This window comes from Oxyura jamaicensis, chromosome 28 (genome assembly GCF_011077185.1).
Source record: "Oxyura jamaicensis isolate SHBP4307 breed ruddy duck chromosome 28, BPBGC_Ojam_1.0, whole genome shotgun sequence".
NCBI classification, from domain to species: Eukaryota; Metazoa; Chordata; class Aves; order Anseriformes; family Anatidae; genus Oxyura; species Oxyura jamaicensis.
In genome coordinates this window covers 2,582,235-2,601,399 of record NC_048920.1, presented here as the reverse complement: position 1 = coordinate 2,601,399, position 19,165 = coordinate 2,582,235, and the positions used below count along the sequence as shown (strand labels likewise).

Genomic DNA, 19,165 nt, shown 5'->3' with positions numbered 1-19,165 from the left:
TCAATGTCATTTTGCTGTTAGCGTTAACAAACCCCAATCTGCTCTTCAAGGCTCCAGATGATTCCCACAATCGGGATTCAGCTCTCTTGCTCTGACGCAAATTCAGCTGACCTTGGGCGCTCACCCTTCCCAGCACCTCAGTCTGCCACCCGTAGCGTGGAGGTGACAATCCTCATTCCTCACACCTGCCTGCCTGCCTGCTTTCGTCTAGACACTACGAGCAATTTGGAGTAAAGGAGGGTCTCAGCATGGATCTGCTCAGCACTCAACACCATAGGTGGTCTTGCATACAACTACAGCCTCTAAACACTGCAACACAAACAAAACAAAATAACTGGGAAGAATCAGCAGAGGCAGAGCTCAGAGACCTTCTCCCACATGCATTTATGGTTGGGAGAAGTTAAAATGTAAAAGCCAGACAAAAGCTTTGCAATCTCCAAACAACCGGGTCATGTTAGCTTGAATGAGGACATCTCTCTTGACAGGCTATTTCTCACCCTTCTAGCTTCAAGAGCAGCCAAACCTTTCTGTGAGTCTATGAAAGAATCCCATGGTGTTCTCTCCAACATGCAAAGGGTTAAGCTCCCTCTCTCCTCCTGCCCCCCTCTTTGGTTTTTGGGCTGAAACTTTCTGCTGATCTAGTGAAACTCCATCTTCATTTCCCACAGCTGCTGACAGGCTCACAATTGGAGAAGGAGGACAAGGTACTCCCCCAACTCCAGCGCTGGGCGGTAGCGCTTTCATCTCCCCTTTTAAAAACCTCGCAGGCAACGTACAACCTGGGTAGGGCTCAGCACCGGGTGGCTGTTTGCTGCTTTAGAAACACGTTTGACACACGTGCTGCTGCGGTCTGCTTGCAGGCAGCAGATGTGTGCCCTGTGTTTGAGAGATCGAGGCGGGAGTGCTGAGCAGCTGGGGATGGCCTGGGGGACACGGCCGGAGGGGCAGAAAACAGCTTTGGGACACCAGTAAACTGGGGAGCTAAGGAGGGAGAGGAAGGAAGAAATGATGGCAAAGTCACAGACGCATTAGCGGGGGAAAAGAGAGGAGAGATTGATGGGGAGAATGCAAGAGGAATGGAGCAAGATGGAGAGCAGGGAGCTGTTCAGAGCCAGAGCAAGGAAGTGAAGATTAGAGGAGACAAGCCACAGAGCAGATGAAAACAGGAGAGAGCAGCCAAATTTAAGACAGATGGAGAGTGGGGAGCAAGAATGCGATGTTTGGAACGGGTACGCATTGCAAAGCAGCGGCATTGGAGAGCGGGGGAGCTTGCAAGAGGGGTAGAAGCAAGAAAGATGGCTTCAGAATTTACATTTTTCTTCATGAGAGGAGTGAGAGCTGCAAACTGGGAGCAGGACTGATGCAGGCAGTGGCGAGGGTCTCTATGGAGACACACAAGGAGATTGAAAACACCCCTTGCAGAAGTCCTGCAGAGACTCTGGTCCCCTTGAAATCCAAGGTTTTACTGACAGATTCTGCATTTTTTTCTTGGGGCTGTTTCTCAGTGCCTCACAAATAAAATTAAAATGAGGGTTTTCTGACAGAACAAACAAATAAGGAGTGAATTATATTCCATTTCCCCATCAATAACTTCTTCCCAACCCAGTCGTCTTATCATCATAAAAAGTCCATTAAGCAGTAATTGGGGAGGCAGCAGAACGCAGGGCTGGTCCATGAAACAGAAGCACACTCGCTCCCCAACTGGCCTTTTCTGGGAAGGCAGACAGGATAATTATAGGCTTCAGACAGAGACTTCCTCTTACTGTCAGCAGCTCTTGGCTCCCTTCAGGGAGATGGGACTGGCAAGGTTGGGGAAAGGAGGGTAAAAAAAGACTGAGGACGTTTTTTTAGAAGTGAAATACTTCCACCTTGCTATTCCCCTGGTGCTGATCTATCAAAGCCCTTACCTGACTCAGAACGGCTGGGCTGCACACAAGTGTACACAGGCTTTCCCCCTGTCAGAAATGTGGGGATGTCATTTGAAATTTTTCCCCCTCCCCTTTCTTGCAAGCCCACAGAGAAGGAAGGACACAGCGAAGGATGTGACTCGGCATGGGATTTAAGACAAGCTGAAAATGGGCGAGAAAGATCAAGAACTCATTTATACACAACGACTCTGCTAGCTGTCCAACAAGCCCAGCGCCTGCTCCTCTCCGAGGCCTGCCAGCTCCCACCTTTCCCCTCAGCCAGGATGAGGCAGCAGGCCCTTCATAGCTAGCACCACACCAAGCTCTTCTTGCCTTGAGACTTGCTGTTTTGGGGACCTGGCACATCCGTACAGCCTTCAGGCACCTATCTGCAATGCGTTCAGATACAGACCCTTTGGAAGAGGAGGTACAAGCCTGCAGCAGAGGAGGCAGGATGAGACTGAGGCTACCGAAATCTATTCCTAGTTCTGACACCCAAGGTGAGAAAAAAACACGTTATCCTGCCTGCTGGAGGAAAAGCATAATCCTTCCTTCTGGTCTATTTAAACTGCTAGTTTTAAGGGATGGGACCGTGCCTTACCGCCTGGGAACAGCAGATAGTATGAAGTCACCCAGTTCCAGCAGGACTTCTTCAGGCTACTCTCATGCATCCGTATGAAGGGAAAGGATCCACCTTCCTCCCTAGCACAAAGGGAATCTGCCGCTGTCACAGATCAGTCCCAGCCCTAGTGACTGGCACCCTGACACAGCCAAGGAAAACAGTCTTCCAACTGTGCTTTACGCAAATGCACAGGGCACAGTGTAATGATACCTAACACATACGCAGGGTGCAAACTGCTCGACAGGACTGTCCCTGTTCCACAAGGAGTGGGCTGGTATTCTGGGCCATGCAGCCTCTGCTTTTCCCCTCTGTCCCCAGCTCAGTAAAACTGATGCCTCACAACACGTGGTGTGTGTGCACCAGAACCTACTCATCCTGTGAGAGCTGTGACATGGTGGAAGCCAGGAATACTACATATGCTTCAGTTTAATGAAGGAGAAATAGGGTGGAGAGTGCTTCAGGTGCGTGGAGAGTGCTTCAGGTGCACTAACTGCTTCTCTGTCTGCACCCAGCACAGGGCGGTTCCAGGGCAAAGCAGCAGGTAGGTGGTGTTGCAGATGGATCTCTGTAGCATCTCTGCCCAGGACTCTTATTCACCTTCTGGCTCTACATTGTGATGCCAGGAAGAAAGAAACTCCCTGAGACCAGCAAGAGCTGAAGCAGACGAGCAGTGCTGTCATGTAAGATGGCAGCCCTGGGATCAGCTGCTGCAGGGCTGGGAAGCACAGGAGCACGTGCAGCCTCAGCAACGTGGCAGGCCAAGACCCTGGGGACATGCAAGTGCTTTCAATCAACTGTAACAACATCACATCCCATATTTGTCCACAAGCCCTATAACAAGGCATAATAACCCAGAGCAGAGCAAGAAACCCAAGGAGCTGTCCTGGCAACATAATGAGTGCCCCTTGTCCATCAACATCATGACAGCCATCCCAGACTGTTTGCAATCTGAAGCTTACGGCAGAGAGCTCTCCCTTCCCCTGCCATGTTGCTAAGACAGCTTCTTCTCCAGCCGTGTCATTGGCATCGGCACCTCGGAGAAGCTCAACTCATCCCCTTCCTAGAGAAGACGCAGCTAGAAAGGGCTTGGCCTTTACTCAGCTTCTGCTGCTCTGCTTGAGCCACTAACAGAACCAGAGTCTATGGGGGATGCCAGAACATGAAAAACCACCACCTGTGGGACAAGCCTGAAAGAAGAGAAAGCTTAACGAGCAAGGATCCCAGCTCCCGGGGGGGCATGCCATCTTAATATAGCCCAGCAGAGGTCCTGAGCTGCTGGGAAGTGACAGCAGAATCGGCAGCGATGGGGAAAACAAACTGCTACAAGCTTCAGCATCTCATGGTCTTTCGGAGAAAGTGCAGTGCAAGAAGCCCCAAGGCTGTGATCAGAGAGGTCAGTTCTGATCCTTGGTTTAGTGATATGACAAAGACTTCTGCAAAATGTAAACACACGGCTCAGTCCCCAGCCTTGCATTGCCAGCTTAGAAGGGGCTGCAGTGCTGCAGCAGATGAACGATCCCAATCATGATTTGCCAGCTAATACAGTCATTTGGGGATGAAAGGCACACCAGATAAATACACTATTGTCTGATAAAGCTCCTTTGCTCCTTTAAATTAAAGCTATCTTGCTTCCATTTCCTTCCCACAAACAGTTCTACTGTTCCAAAGCATTAGCCTGATATTTTGATATATTTTGAAGCACGCGCTCCCCCAAAAATTAAGAAATATTTCTTTCTTTTATGCAAGAGAGGAAGACTCCTCGCCTACAGGAAAAGGCCAAGATACAATTCTTAGAGCACAAAATTTTGGGTATTTTCAAAAGCTTGTTATATCATTCTTATCCGATTGCTGGTAAGAGACTTCAGCCCACATTTACCATTGAACAAAAGGAAATTCTGGGTATACAAGCTTGAAACACCTCATCTAGAGTCTTAACAGTGTATTTTGAGCTTGTATTGCTCATCAGTATTGAGACTGGGATGTCAAGGGAGCTCACGAACGGGAGATCTTGAAAACAAGAAATAAAAATCTAATAAAGCCTGACTAATGGGCGAACACAACCTTTAACAATCACGAACTTTGACTCCTACCACATGAGTCATTACAATTCCTGTCTCTGAACCACAAGATTCATCATTCAGATTTGTAGTGAGCACATCAACACAAGAGAAGAAAAAAAGGGGCGAATGCAACAACAGTAGTGAGATCTGACAAATTCAGGTCGGGGACAACTGGGGAGTCAACGAGCCAGAATAAAACCATCCAACACATGAGAGAGGGATGGAAACATGGAAAAGCTGCAACAAGAAATCCCCTAAATCTTCTATCAAAAACCATGATTGAGAATGGGGACCTTGTTTGCAGGAGGACACTTTTCTGTTCATGCTTGACACCCGCCAAGAGATGCAATGGATGGCTTCCTATCAGAAGACCGTACGTAATGCAGCCCCTCCAGGCACCACAGCAAAAAAAACCCCTCTTCCGTTCAGGCGACGGCAGTCCCTCAAGTGGCAGCTACTGGAATTAACCATGATCAGCAGATCATGTAAGGAGAGGGGGGTATGGAAGCCTTCATAAAGAAAGATGCAAACAGAAAACCCTCAAAACCAAGCAGCTCCTACCCATGCAGAAAGACAACAGAAAAATGAGAGCTGAGGGAATCTTCCTGGCTCACTGGCTGATGACACGAGCCGTGATCTTTAATAGCTGAGCTGAAAAAAAAAACACAACGCCTTTTAGCAACTCATTCAAACAAATCAAAGTCAAGGCTGAAGATTAGTAAGTGTTGCTACTCTTAACAGCACGCTCAGACTAATTTATGAATAAATCCACAAATTCTAACGGAGGTGAGGGAGGAAGAGGACACAGCCAAATTAATTTGACTTTATTAATTAAAAAAACCACCAAGTTTCATCACCCCAACACTCTTTAAAGGTTGCGCGAGTGTGGAGGGGAGTTATGCTCATTAATTATGCAGAAAATGCAAAACTATCATCCTCTGAATGAGTTTAAAATAAGGAGAAACCCTTTCAGAATGGGGAGAAATTACTCCCCAAGGCAGCTGAAATTTCTCTTGCAACTTCAAAGGACAATAAATTATTCAAATTGCTCGCGCCACTCCGCATGCTCTCTCACTCTCTCCCCTTCTCAATTTTATGCTCCTGAGTCAATTAAGGGTTTGGAGGACTTGGGAGAAACTTTGTAGAATGCTAAACCAGTTGCAGCTCCCTCTATTTATTTTGTTCCTTTCCTAAAGCTTTACTTCTCCTCTCAGCCTCAAAAGGAAACAGAAATGATGGCGCATTACAGATGAACCGAGCGGGGCATTGGTTTTAGCCAAGCTCACACGAAACTGCAATGTTTCACGTCTGCAACAAGCAAGATGGGACACGCTAAAAATGCTCTGCACAACGATACTAAGAAAACAAGGAGGTCAATCCGCGCTCCTTCGTGTCAACTGCTCGAATCATTCCCTGCAATATCCCCTTTCAAAGTCTTAGCAGTCTACGTTCCAAAATTTATTTATAATGCTCTTTCCTGGCAACCTTCAGGTCTAGGTTAGCTGCGATCGCTTCCACGGTCCCGCTGCTATCTGCTGTGCCCTTGGACGGAACAGGCGGCTCCTCTGCCAAACTGTAACGCGCCTGTTTAGCGTCTGCAGCGTGAGAACCCCAAACCAAGACCGAGACTAATGACACCAGACAACAGCATGGCAAGAGAAGCCCTTGCTTATAAAAAACCTAGACGAGCAAAAAGAGGGACGGAGGGTGGAGAAGGTGCAGGCAGACCGAGGATGCTCCTGGCTCCTCGTCCAGCACCGTGCCGCGGCCCGTACAGTGGTTATCTCCAGCACAAGCAGCAGATGGCATAGAACGTGACTGTCTTCATGAACTTTAACAATTCCCCCAAATTAAAGGCAGCTGCACTGCAGGAACGTCATTGATGCCTAAGGTGGGCACTGGGACCAATTATGCTGCAAGAGAACACCCTTGACTGGAGGAGAGGAGAGGCACAGAGTGAATGAAACTGTTCTTGGGAGACTCTGTCCCTCCCAGGCCAATTCAGGCCCAGATTCCATCCCACGCACACCGAATAACGACATTCCTCTGGTTGGGTGTCCTTGAAAAACACTGTTTTGCCTTCTAAGAATAATATTGGGCTTGCCAGACCACAAAAAAAGCTGGGAATACCCTCTCAGACTCCCTTCAGTGACCCAGGAGATTCGTATCTGGTTGGTTTTGAAACGACATGACCACACAGACCTTTCCAGAGAGATGAAAAGCTGCCGTGACCCAGGGTCCTGGTGAGCTAACACAAAGTTCCCATCCTTCCTGGCAGCATGTGCGAGAGCTATCTGGGTGAAAAGCACACCCAAAAGGGAAAATGTCACAAAGAAAGAAGTATTAGCTCCCTGGTAAAGGCTGCAATGGATTAAATGCTCCACTTCTGGCACGCAGGTATGGTGAAGACCTACCTTTTCTCTTCCACAAACCCCACATAGATGGCATTTTTACACGAGCTGCTTGTTTACGCAACACACAGATGCTCTTTTCTCCTAACTTAGCCATCTAATGAAGCTGAGCAGCAAGAAGCTCTGGGTGGGAAAGGATCCTTTACCAGGAGACACCCATGGCTGGGTCCCAAACACCCGTAGCTGCTGCTGCTGTCCCCAGGTGCACCTCAGCAGAGCTTAATCGAATAAATTCCTGCGGTGTGGGGCACAGCTGAGACCGGGGAGGTGACAGCCCCCCTGCCCCCAAGGAAGCTCTTGCAAAGCATGATTTATTTCCTCTTCTGCTCCTCTAGAAACAAAACCTTTCCAATTTATCTAAAAATAAATAATAAAAAGATGACATCACTCAATCCAGGCAGGCAAGGTTTAATTTAATCAGGCACTTAAACAAGGTGACACAGAAGCTTAATTCAGCGTCCTTGAGTGGGACAACTCGTCCGGAGCCCTCAGCAACTGCCGGCTGGATCCCAGCTGGCAGACGGAGAAGGCAGCAAAGGAAAGGGCGATTCGGGAGCAAGGCCAGCAAGGGGTCCCCTTGCCTGCAAAGGCAACTGGTGCACAGGGAACACGAGCAGCAGGTGGGTCTGGGGGAGGGAAGCGGGGGTCTCCGCCTTCTGGGAGGATGTTCGGGTTCACCATATTTTGACACCTTCCTTCTCTTTGGACAGCGCTTCTGCTTTGTCATGAACTGGGTTCAAATGCTTATCGATGGAGCAGATTTCACACAAAGCAGGGGAAGATTCCCTTCCCATTGCTGTCATCTTAACACGTCCATCAAGTCCTAAGATGGAGCCACCTTGATTTTCACGACCGCCTTATCTGACAACTGCTGTCTTGGCCAGCAACAGATCAAAGCTGGGACCTCCAGAGCTACAAGCTCTGCTGCAGAGATGAATCCTGTGGACGCAAGGGACTCTGCGGAGGAGAGGAGACCATCCACCTGCGAGGATCTGGCTCTCAGCAGGAGCTCTCAGCTCCCCCATTTCACAGCACGGAGCACACACCTCTCCTTGTTGTGCCAGCTCCCGAAACACTGCACTGCTTTGTCAGCCTGACCACAGACCTGCACGGCCTCCTCTCCCAACCCTCTGCACGTGGTCGCCATCCTTACTGCAAGCCCTGCACACGTGGAGCGACCTCGCTGCCATCTGCTGCTGGCCTCCCCCGAGGCACTGCAGCTCATGGAGCATGAGAGATCCCCCCGCACACGCGCCTGGCACGAACCTCTGTGCTCTCCAAATAAACGGTGGAGCAAGGGCAATTAAAAGGGAAGAAAGTCAGGGTAATGCATCATAAAAGGGGCTTTATTCTTTTATTTTGTCAATTGCAATTTGGCTTTAATTATTTATGGTAATACTTTGGAGTGTGCTAGTAAGCGTTCTATAAAGTGATTTATAAAAGGAAGGAAACCTAAGTAATAAGTAATGTTCACTACTGCATCTCCTATTAAATCTTTGCTGGGGCGGAGAGCGCCACACACCAGCCCTCTGTGTATGCAAAGTACCAATTAGCAAAGCACTATTGTAAAACGCAAAGGTTGAATCAATGGGAAAAATCCACTTGAAAACAGCGAGCGTGCTGATTTCAGTTATAAAAATTACCACATTTCTATACAGTAAGTGGCTTTTTATCTGCAACCGAGGAGCACTTTAAGCGAGCACGTCGCTCCTGCAGGTAGCACGGGAGGTCAGGGTACCCGAGCGCCGCGTCGCGCTCCAGCCGAACGCAGCTGAGCCCTGGGCAGAGGGAGCAGGAAAAGGACCCGGCCAGGCACAGCAAGGCGAGGCTGCCTTCACAGATGTTTTAAGGTGCTCAATGCAGAGATTTTATGACTTGGGCTGGGTGCATAGCCACGAAGCAGCAGTTCTTGGTTCTACGCCCAAGCGCATGAGAAATTTGGGAACTATTCTGCCGCCTGGACCTGTGTCCAAACCTCACCTGTCTGCGCTGCCTGGTTTTCTCTGAGCTCCAAGGCACACAGGAGCTGCCTTTGGGGCCGTGCAGCACTTCAGGGAGCAGATCTCGGGAAGGCCTTCCCTTCCGAGCTCACCGCAGGGCTGCCCATTAACGTAGAACCAGCTGAATCCTTAACAAAATGGTAATACCTTCCGTCTAATGAGAGGCCACTGCAAATAAGCACGGAGCCAGCAATTTCCAGTTCCATGGCTACCCTCGACTGGATAGAAGAAACAATGGAAGTGACCATAGGCAATCGAAGAAAAAGAGAAGAAACAGGTCTGCTTTATACTTTTCAATTATTATCCTCTTCAGCTTCTCAAGGAAGAACAGCAGGCAAAAAGCAGTGTGGTGCTTTGGTTTTTTAATTTAAATAGAAGCTTCCTTTAAATAGAACGTTCCAGCCATAGAAAGATTTAAATCACTGACTGAGATCAATTAGCCTAGGAAACAAGGGAAGTATTTTAATGGGCCTTTGATTGCAGAGGCCGCAGCTCCTCCAGCACTGTGCTGGAAGAGGAGGCAAGCTCAAGCTTCCAGTTTTGCTGCAAGGTGAGCCGGTCCCTGCCACGAGCTGCTGTCCTGGGGGTTTCCTTCCCGTGATGGGGCTTCCCACTGCAATGGGGCCATCACTCCGGCCCCGTCTGGCATCGCCCGGGGGGCTGCGTGGCCGTGGCAGCCCCTCTGGATGAATTAGGGCAGGAAATGGGGTCAGCGTTGTGGGGAGCGCCAGCCAAATGGATGCCGGCCAAGGGATTACGCGAGAGGCAGAGTGACAGAGCCCAGGGCCATCTGATGGGAGAGGACATTGTCAGAACAGAGTGACAGCTCCTCACACAGTCTCCGCAGTTGTGACAGACAAAGCTGTTTGCTGTTTATATGCCTCAGTGGGGAGCATCGCAGATGAGCTGGGATGCTACTGACTCTCCTGGCACAGGCCGAGTTCAGCAGTCCCTCCAAAATCAGGGGCTTCTCAGCTCACTATCACCAGGCAGCCACTAACAGGGGCAGCCTCAGAGCAGTTCAAAGAGCTGGCACAGATGGGAGAGCATCCCCAAGGCCACACAGGTCAAGGAGATGCCGTCCAGTTCTACAGGTTAGGAGAAAAACTCCTGGGCCAACTCCATCTGCACCTCAAGCAGGTAACAGCAGCTCTGCTGTGGACGCCGAGTCCTGCAGCCTGTAAAGCTCCCCTATGTAAATCTGTGAGCAGCAGGAGGAAAAAAAGCACAAAGCCTCCCTGTTCAGAACCCAAGGACACTGCAGAACTAGAGGAGAGAGCTGGCTGCTGGCAGCAAGGTGCCTGCCGAGCGCTGACAGATTTCAGCAGGGCTGGGGCCATGCAACTGGTGCCGTCTGTGCCCGATCAGCACCAGCCCTCCCCGAGGGCACAGAGACGCTTCTCAGCGCTCAGATGTGGGATCTGCAGCTCTGCTGAGCAAATCTCGCCCCGCAGAAGACAGGGGTGGACCAGACACTCGTTCCTTCCTGGGAAAACCAAGACCTCAGAGAAACTGGAGTTACCAGTGAACAACAGCAAACGTTATTGTTCTGCATACGGACATTTCTCCCTGCAGAGAGGGGCTAACTGAGCAAAACTCAGGAGCGAGGCAAGGCAAATACATCCCCATTTGCCTACTGCAGGGAAGCGCTGTTCAAAAAAATTTCTCAGCAACGAAAGGTCGAGAATCCCATTCAATCCCCAGTGACTGCGTCATCTTAATAAGCCCTGATAACGAAGCGATTACGTTAAAAGCTGTCAAGGGCTACACTGACCAGAGCAGCCCTCTCACCAGCTTCAAGCAGCTTTTCTGGGGAGGAAAAAAAAAGTTACAATTCAATCAGCTTGGACGAGTCTATTCCCCACTGATCCCAAGCGATCAGCCTTCATGTCGAAGGAACATTACATTTGAGTCGCTGAAGATTTTCACTTTTATTTTTTCCTTCCCCTTTTCATTTTTTAAAGCAAGAATTGAAAGGCAGCAAAGATAAAAAGTGTGTTAAACTGGAACTGGCTCATGCAGGGGAAGGAGAAACATAACACCCTTTCTTTGGATGCTGTTTTGGATCCAGCCCTAGCGAGTAACATGACAACGGTCACTGGTGTCTGACAGACGCCTGAAAGGACGGAGCAGGAGAGGACAATATGGGCGAGCTGGGTGGAGATGGGGCCAGGAGCAGGGGCAGAGGGCCCCAGCAGAGCTGCCAGGCACTTCCCTCCCCTGCTACCCAGCTCTTTGGCAGTCTGAGGGCAACCCGAGATTCAAAGCAGGCTGGGACCTCGCTGCCCTATAACGTCCCTCCTAGGCAGGACTGGGAACAACAGCAAGGCACTAGTGGAGAGCTAAAGATGCTGAAAAATTAAGAGACGTCATCAAGTCCTGAGCACTTCCCTAATGTCAAAAATTTGGGAATGCGTTTGTTGGCTCTCTGCACTAAAGCCTGCCCTGCTGTTGTTCTCCAGGGGAGGTGAGGCACGGGTGAAAGAAAGGGGCAGAGGCCCGGCACTGACTTACTTTCAGCTATGCAACCTATCAGCAGCACGGAGAGGAGGTTCACGAGGGAGACCAGCGCAGACATCCCAGGGCTGGGAAGGATCCTCATCCTCTGCAGCAGCCTTCAGCGCCAGCCGGGAAGGCTCCAGCTCAGCAGGCCTCACAGCGTGTCCCCAGCGTCGTCACCACCTGCGGAGGGAAAGGGGAGAGCACTCAGAGAGACGAACGAGGGCAGCGGATGGCGTGGAGGTACGAGGCAGCCGGACAGAGCCCGGAGAGGCAGCAGGACCTCAGGAAAGCCACGGCCACTCACAGTCCCTGTGAGGAGGCCGGGTAGCCCTGGGCCTTGATGTCACCAAGGGGCCATTCCCAGAGCCATTTGGAGGCCGGCCTGCTCCAGCCTCCCCACCTCAGCAGCTAAAGGCAAATTTCTGCACAGCACCCACACAAAGGGAGAAAAGGGGAACGTAACCAAGAGGCAGCCACTGTGCAGGGCCCGTGTTTAAAGTTTACCACCCGTCGGCTTCATGCCCTCTCACACCCCATCCCCAACACAGGGGAAAAGCAGCGCTGGCGAGCAGTGAGGTGTGAAGGGATCTGACCTGACAGGGCCCAGAGCCCCTCTCAAAGGGGGATTTTTCCACAGAACACTGGCGGGAGAAGAAAAAGGGAAACCCCACGCATGAAAAAGCCAGGAAGGAACAAAAATATCACCCACAAAAGGGAAGATGAAGCAGGAGATGCCTCCCCTGCATCCCTTTCTGTTTGCTGAGGCTGGGGGAGCGCCTCCTTTCCTGCTGGGGCTCCACGCAGCGCAGCCCTCACCCCAAGGCAGCAGGCCTGAACCTTGGCCCTGGAAACCACACAGGCATCAGGGTGGCAAACGCAGGCTGCTGACTGCCCCAGGCTTCTTCCCGGGGCTGGGGTGCCAGCAGCTACTCAGCACGGCTCAGCCCCTGCCCTGCTCCGTGCCTCGGTTTCCCCACCCGCGACACACGAAGGAGCCGCATCACCGAGCCACCACAGCGCTGGGCCAGGACAAGCCTGGAGCTGGGAGCACCGTCCTTACAGCTTTATCCTGATCCCTTCGCAAAGCTGGAACGGCATTAAGGGAGCGGTATTCTTAGCATGTCCCCCCGGCCTGTGTGTCAGTGACAGAGGCAAGCTTTGCCCCCGAAGGGCTGAAAATAGAGGTGAGAGACAGCGAAAACTGCAGCCACAAAACCTCCTGGTAGGGTTGTGGCCGCGCGGTTCCTCCGTCAGGCAGACTGAGCGCCGCAGTAACGGGCCGGCGTTGTGTGAAGGATGCTCTCAGATCTGTGCGGATTCCTTCCTGCCATCAGTTACCCCAATTAAAAATCAAACCCGGGGTTTGTCACCTCTTGGAGGAAAGCCAGGTAGGAGATATTGTACAGCGATCAAAGGCTTTAGAAGGACTGAGGGGATAGTGCAGCTGCTTAAGCTTTCTGATACACATCAGGGCATGAAACCATCGGGACAGGCAGTGTGAAGGGGCATTTTAATCTTTTTCGGTCCCATTAACTCTCCAAGGCTGAACTGTACAGAATTAAAAGAAAATCTAGGATAAACAAGAAGTCCCCATATGTACTCAGCCCTAAAGAGCAACTTTTCAGAGAGAAGCTTTGGACTCGCACTTTGAGGATTACAAAGCCTCTGCTGTGTGCTCTGTGCTAGTCTAGATCCAGCGTGCTTCAGCACAGGCTTGTGAAAATACAGCATAAATACTGATACTCGTACAAGAAATAGAAAAAATCTGGATTAAGCCACTGGGAATCTGTTCAAATGTTTGTTCCAGACGCGATTAGAGAAGCACGCAGAGGCTGCAGCCAGACTTAACGGGGGGTTCGCAGGGTTCCAGAGCGCGGAGCGGTGCTCTGGGTTTCTCTTGGTGTTGTCAGAGGCGAGCAGAGACCAGGAACATTATGACTAGCTGTGACAGTAACTGTTAATTAAACTGGGGATGTGCTACCGCTGCCAGCACAACAAACAGAACTAGTTGCTGTTTGCTGGCTCTCCCTTCTCCCTGCTTCAGTCACCCAGCTCCTAGGTCCCACCAGCATTTCACAAACTGTTTATTGCAGAAAACTCCATCCCTCCCTGCCCAGTCCCAGAAAATGCCACCCAACATCTCCGTGTTCCTCATCCACTCTTGACACGTGGCATCAGAGCAGATGAGGCTGCCCCACACAACCTGCCCCCCCTGAAAATGGAGCAGAACGCAGGCAGGTTGGGGAAATGTTCCAGCTTCTCCCCTGCATCTCGCGTGGCTTTTCATGCCGTGTAATGGGCTCCGATGGAGAAGGTCTGGTTAAGGGGACACGGCATCTGCTCCAAGATTAGAGAAAGAGATGCCAGAGGGTGACACTTCCGCTCCGGTGCTAATGTGCTTCCCGAGCCCTTGATGGAGACAGAAAGTGCTGGCAGAGATATTAGGACACGTCAACTTCAATCCAGCAACTCATCCTTCAGAGCAGGTACGGCACCGGCTGCCTCCCCTGGACATGGGATTTCAGGACACCAAGATGTGCACCCACCCGGCACCCCGTGGTTATCGAGGGGGGACTGGGGCAGGAGTCAGCTCTGCCCTCGGGAAGCGCCCTGGCAATAGAGACAGGGAACACTAGAAACAAACTCTCATTCACTGCACGATTCCTGCCCACAATGCAGAACACGCAACATTTGGAAACGCAGGCACCGTGCAACAAGCCTCTCCTGCCCTCCAGGCGGTGCTGAATTCCAGTGGGAATCGCTTTGGTGAACGCTCAGATCGCAAGGGTTTCATCACCCATCCTCTCCCCTCTGCGTGTGCGCAGCTTACCTTGTCTGCGCTCTCGGAAGCAGGTTTCCATCTCTCCCCCCACCTGTCTGCTCAGCACCCAGCCAAGCTCCCGGCACGGCGCAAACACAACGGCAGCTTTCCTGCACTGCTCCACAGACCTGCGAACTCTCACTAAATTCTCTGGCACAGGCTCTCCTGCAACAGGAGCAAGCCACCTAATAGACCTCAATCCTCGCTAAAGAATGCAATTAAGTGAAGCCATGGCCCCCAGTGGGGGCAGATTTGTGCTAGATACGGTCACATTTCAGGAATAAGATTAATTCTTACAGTAAAAGAGCTCCTGTAAGACATTCATTCTCGCACAATGCCTGATCTCCAGCTTTAAGCATGCAAATGTGCATCTCGTAAGCGGGGTGCACGAGGTCTTCAAGAATATTACTAAAACTAAGAAAATGGAGACGTGTTTGCAGGAAGCAGCCTCCAACCGTGGCTCCTCCAGCCAGGACAGAGCAAGGGGCTTCCAGGGACCCAAGGGTGCTAGGAACAAAGGGTGAAACGCCCCAAAGCACCTACATTTCTTAAGAGCTTAAGTTCCATGGAGAGTCAAAGGGACTTAACCTAAGCTGCTAAGATGCTTTTGAAGATTTTCCTCCCAGCAACTCCCATTTCAGAGGGTGCCGGACACCTAGCTGCTGTAAGCTCCTTTGGGTATCCAAGGGGATAGAGGAGGGCTTTGCCTACAGACCACTTCGGCTAGCTTGGTTCCTGCTGCTTAGAGAGCTTGTGGGAAACGCTGCTTGAAATAAAAGTGTCTGCACAGGTACGGGCATCGGAGGGGCAGAGCCACGCAGGCATTTTGCCATTTGTTAGCTTCTCTTAGCCCGCATCAAACCTGAGACTGAAATGTTTGCCCTGAATTTAAGAAAAATCCAGCAGGGAGCACGGCTTCGTTTCAGGCTCACTAGAATGAAACCACTCAAAAACAGCTCCCCAAAACACGTTTGGGCTTCTCTGGCTTCCATTTCACCCGCAAGCAAAAGGGAGAAGGGCCATTTTAAATAAATTCTCTGCAGAAACTTCCACGCAGATCTAGCAGATGATTAAACATCTTCATTTCCAGTAGCTGTGGCGGGAGAATGACTCCCATTACATGCAGCAATCGAAGCAAACACCTTACAGGCACGGGGCTGCGCCGAGGTCTCTTCTCCTTCCAGCAGCACCGGCTTAGTTTGTGCTGCGAATTAACAAAGGTCAGTGGGTCGCTTCATTTCCTCCCAGCAACCTCTTTAAAGGAAGAAAGGAGAGCTTTTAGCCCAGCCAATATCTCATTTGTCACCTCCCTTGGGGAGGGGAGAGCTGAGATTTTAATTCACCGCCCCCCAGCCCTTCCCTGCTCCTATCTCCCCCCCCCCCCCGGCAATCCCAACCCTGCGGGGGCTGGGACGGGGACACCAGCACCGGTGGCACCGTGGGCAGCTGGGACCTGGCCCGGGACCATCGTGGGCCCGGTGCTGGGCCAAGGGGATGCCCACGTGCAGCTTCCCCCCGGCAGCCCCGCAGCCGGGCTGCTCTGCTGGCCACTATTTGCCTCGTTTCCCAGGGAAATAGAGCATGAAGACGCGAGCTTCCAAGTACGCCTTGCTGCCGCTCCCTTCCCCTCCCCACCCAGTACCGTGCTGACCCCCTAAACCCTATTTAATAGGGGGGGGATGGCAGCCACCGTAATTCCCTCTCGGTCACGTGCAAGGCAGCACCGGCAGGGAGGGAGGAGATGGTGGTGCCCCTGCTCCAGAAGCGAGCGCTCGGCCTCACGCCTTGCTTGGCCATGGGACGCCCCCCCCCCAGGAGGCTGCCCCAGAGGCTGATCTGCCCGGCAGCCCCCCTACTGCTGCTGCTCATGGGGAGGAAAAAAACACCCCCCAGGCATGAAAACAGAACGCTCCAGGTCCCAGTGAGACCCGTGCACACACAACATTCATTTGCATCCTTCCCCTCACGACAAGGAAGGTCCCAGTGCTCTGCAGACCCCCCTGTGCCTGCTCAATCTCACCCCTCAGGCCAAGCAAGCCCCCCAGAACCACCCGGCCTCCCGGGCCGCTTCGGCTCAGCAGGTGCCCCACAGACCCTGTTGCTGCTCAGAGCCCTGCTCTCTGCCGGGGTATATGGGACCGCCGTGCTCCCGTCACCTTCTCCACACCAGCACTTCAATACAGGTTAATTAAACAAACACAAGCCCCGGCCGCCCGCAAAGCTCACTGCAAGGCCAGCTGGTGGTTGGAGGAGCCCAGCTCCAAGGGCTGGCCTCGGGACGCACGTCCCTGCCTGAAAAACGAGGTCTCGGGGAGTTTCCAAGTCGGCCCCCAAGTCAGCCGGCTGCATTCCCTCCTCGACGCTCCCCAGCCCACTTGGGAACGCAGGCCCTGGTCTGGCAGCCACAATTACAGCAGCCAGCGGAGCCCCTCCAGAGCTAAGCACGACTGTTTATCCGTCGCGGAGCTACTCAGATCTTAGAAAAAATATTTACAAGAAAGAGGCAGAGTATTATCTTCCACGGGGAAACAAACACAGATGGAGGAAAAAGAGCTTTGATCAGGACTGCCTCGGTCCTATCCGCTGCTTTTCATCCGCAGATCTCCCAGTGCTTCAATATGACAGCGTTATCCTTTTTTTTTACAGCGCGGGAACCCAGAACAAACCGCACACTTGGAGAGCTCTGAGCACGCAGTCGTGCTGCCTCTCGCTGTGTTTGCACCCAGCCACCATCCTTCGTGCTTCTCGCGGCGTTTCTGGTCCTTTCGTGCACGCCACGTGCCCGGAGCCATGGGCACCAGAGGAGCTTGGGGGGCAGCAATGTGGGTACGATGGCACAGCGAGGGTTAAGCTGTGGTCAGGGCAGGAGGAGCGAGAGGAGCGCTCTGAGCTGGGCTCCAGCGTCAGGAGAAATTAATTTCGGCCCAGCGTGTCCCCACAGTGACAGCTCTGACAGGCGGTGATGTCTCTGCGGCGGCCAGGACGCGGCCGGGAGGTGCAGCACAGCACAAACGGGTCCATGGGAATGATGATGAGGAGGAGGAGGAGGAAGCAGAGCACCTCGGCTAAGCCCAAGCCCACCACACCACGTGCTGCTGCTGCAGCCCTGGGAGGGCCCAGCCGTGCTGAAAGCAGAGCGAAAAGCAGCGAGGGAGGCGATGCTGGGGTGAGCAGCGCGCCCGGGCTGCATCCAGCCGGCCCAGCGCAGAGCCCTGAGGCTGTGGCTTCCCCCTGGGGCTTCAGGAACGCACGAAGGGGCGAGGCGGGGAAGAATCGCACCCAGGGCCACGTTCCCCCTGCTCCTCTCCACCTCCCCTCGCCGGCACGTGCCGTCCTCTGGCCTTCACCACGGAACCTCGGCAGATCTCCGCCGGAGTGGTCGCTCCCTGGCAAAGCGCCGGTGTTTTGGGGCGCTGCACCCTGCCCACCTCCTGCTGCTACAAGTCTGCATCCAAGCAGCGCGTCTTCCACCAGCCCTCAGCCCACGCAGGAGACAGAAAAGGAGATGAAAAACCCAAGGGAAAGAAAAAAAGGAGAGCTAATTAGGAACGCGGGGTGCTTTATCAGTTCCAGCTCAGGGCGCTGGACCGGTGCAGGATGTCAGCGGCCCTCTCGCAAGAGCGACCTTCTCATTACAGGCGATGGCTGATCGATTGCCTCCGTTTGTCATCTTCATTTGCTCCCTGGCTCCTCACAGATCTCCTCTGAAGCGGGTGCTGGGCAGCTCGCGGGGCCCCGCAGGACGGTGGTGGCCGGTGCCTCCTGGTGCTGCCGCGGGGCCTCGCACCCTGGTGCGGGCACCCCCTGGCCGCAGGCATCGCCCCGGAGACAAGAGTGCTGCAGAGCCCAGCCCTTGGTTTGCTCCTTTATTTTTCTGGCTAGACACAGCCCCCGATACCACGAGCTACGACAGAAATAGAGCAAAAAAATCCCCAAACCACGCCAGGCCAGAACCCAACAACAAAACTCACTCAAAACCCAACGCCCTGGAGAACCCCATTTAAACCCCACAGACCCAGGCAGGAACCTCACACCCCGCCGACCCCAGAGAGGCTCCTACTGCCTACCACGGAGCTGGGCTGGATTTAACCTCACGCTCATCATTTGCAGGGTCTCCCGCGGCCAGGAGATGCCGAGGGACTGCCCTCGCTTTTCGAATCAGGATAAAGCGATTAAACTCCCGAGGCTGGAACAGCTCAAACCCACGTACTGGCAAGCCGAAAGCCTCAGGAAACAAAAAAAAGGGGAAGAAATACATTTCCTTCTATGGCTCGTGCACGACACGGCTGCTCTGGCCTGCAAAGCTCTGGGTAGGCAGCCCGGGAGAAGACCCGGGAGCGCTGCGGTCCCCGCACGAGGCCGGTGCCCCCGGCGCACCCGTGGCCGAAACCAAATGAGAGGAAATCAAAGTAACGAAGCAGGCAAGCAAAGTTTAGCCTAATTACTGTTTGGTGGTACGGGAAAATCATGGTGGCAGCAGCGCAGCTGACACGCTGGCTTGCTTCTTACCCCACGAAAAAGGTACGGTTGGGACAGGTCGAGGAGCATCGGTGGGAACGGGGCGCGTGCGGCTGCTCAGCAGCAAATCCCCCAGCACAGCAAGGACGGGGCCTGAGCTGCAGCACGAAGGACGGAGAGCTCATCTGTCCTGGTCCTTATAGAAACAGCTCTGCCACGATAGCTCTCATCTTGCTGATTAGCGATCGGCAAGTAAAGCTAATCAGGGCTATTAGCACGGGCTGTCTGTCTTCCTGGGCTCTGCAGCAGCCAGCTCGGGAGCCCTGCATGGAGGACGCTCACCCACCCCCCAGCACCGGGGCTGCCTCACCCACCCCGGGGACC

The 19,165-nt window shown here is 52.8% G+C and overlaps 1 protein-coding gene across 17 annotated transcripts in view; it reads right to left on the bottom strand.

Moving 5' to 3' along the window:
- The window catches only part of PTPRS (protein tyrosine phosphatase receptor type S), a 131,178-nt gene that overhangs the window by 86,442 nt on the left and 25,571 nt on the right, over positions 1 to 19,165 (bottom strand). For 16 of the 17 annotated variants that reach the window (XM_035347977.1, XM_035347985.1, XM_035347980.1 and 13 more), the window contains exon 2: positions 11,515 to 11,684. In XM_035347977.1, the coding sequence (XP_035203868.1) occupies positions 11,515 to 11,602 (88 nt within the window). In that variant the 5' untranslated portion in view covers positions 11,603 to 11,684. The remainder of the gene's footprint in view (positions 1 to 11,514; positions 11,685 to 19,165) is intronic. The other variant, XM_035347978.1, reaches the window with a different exon arrangement.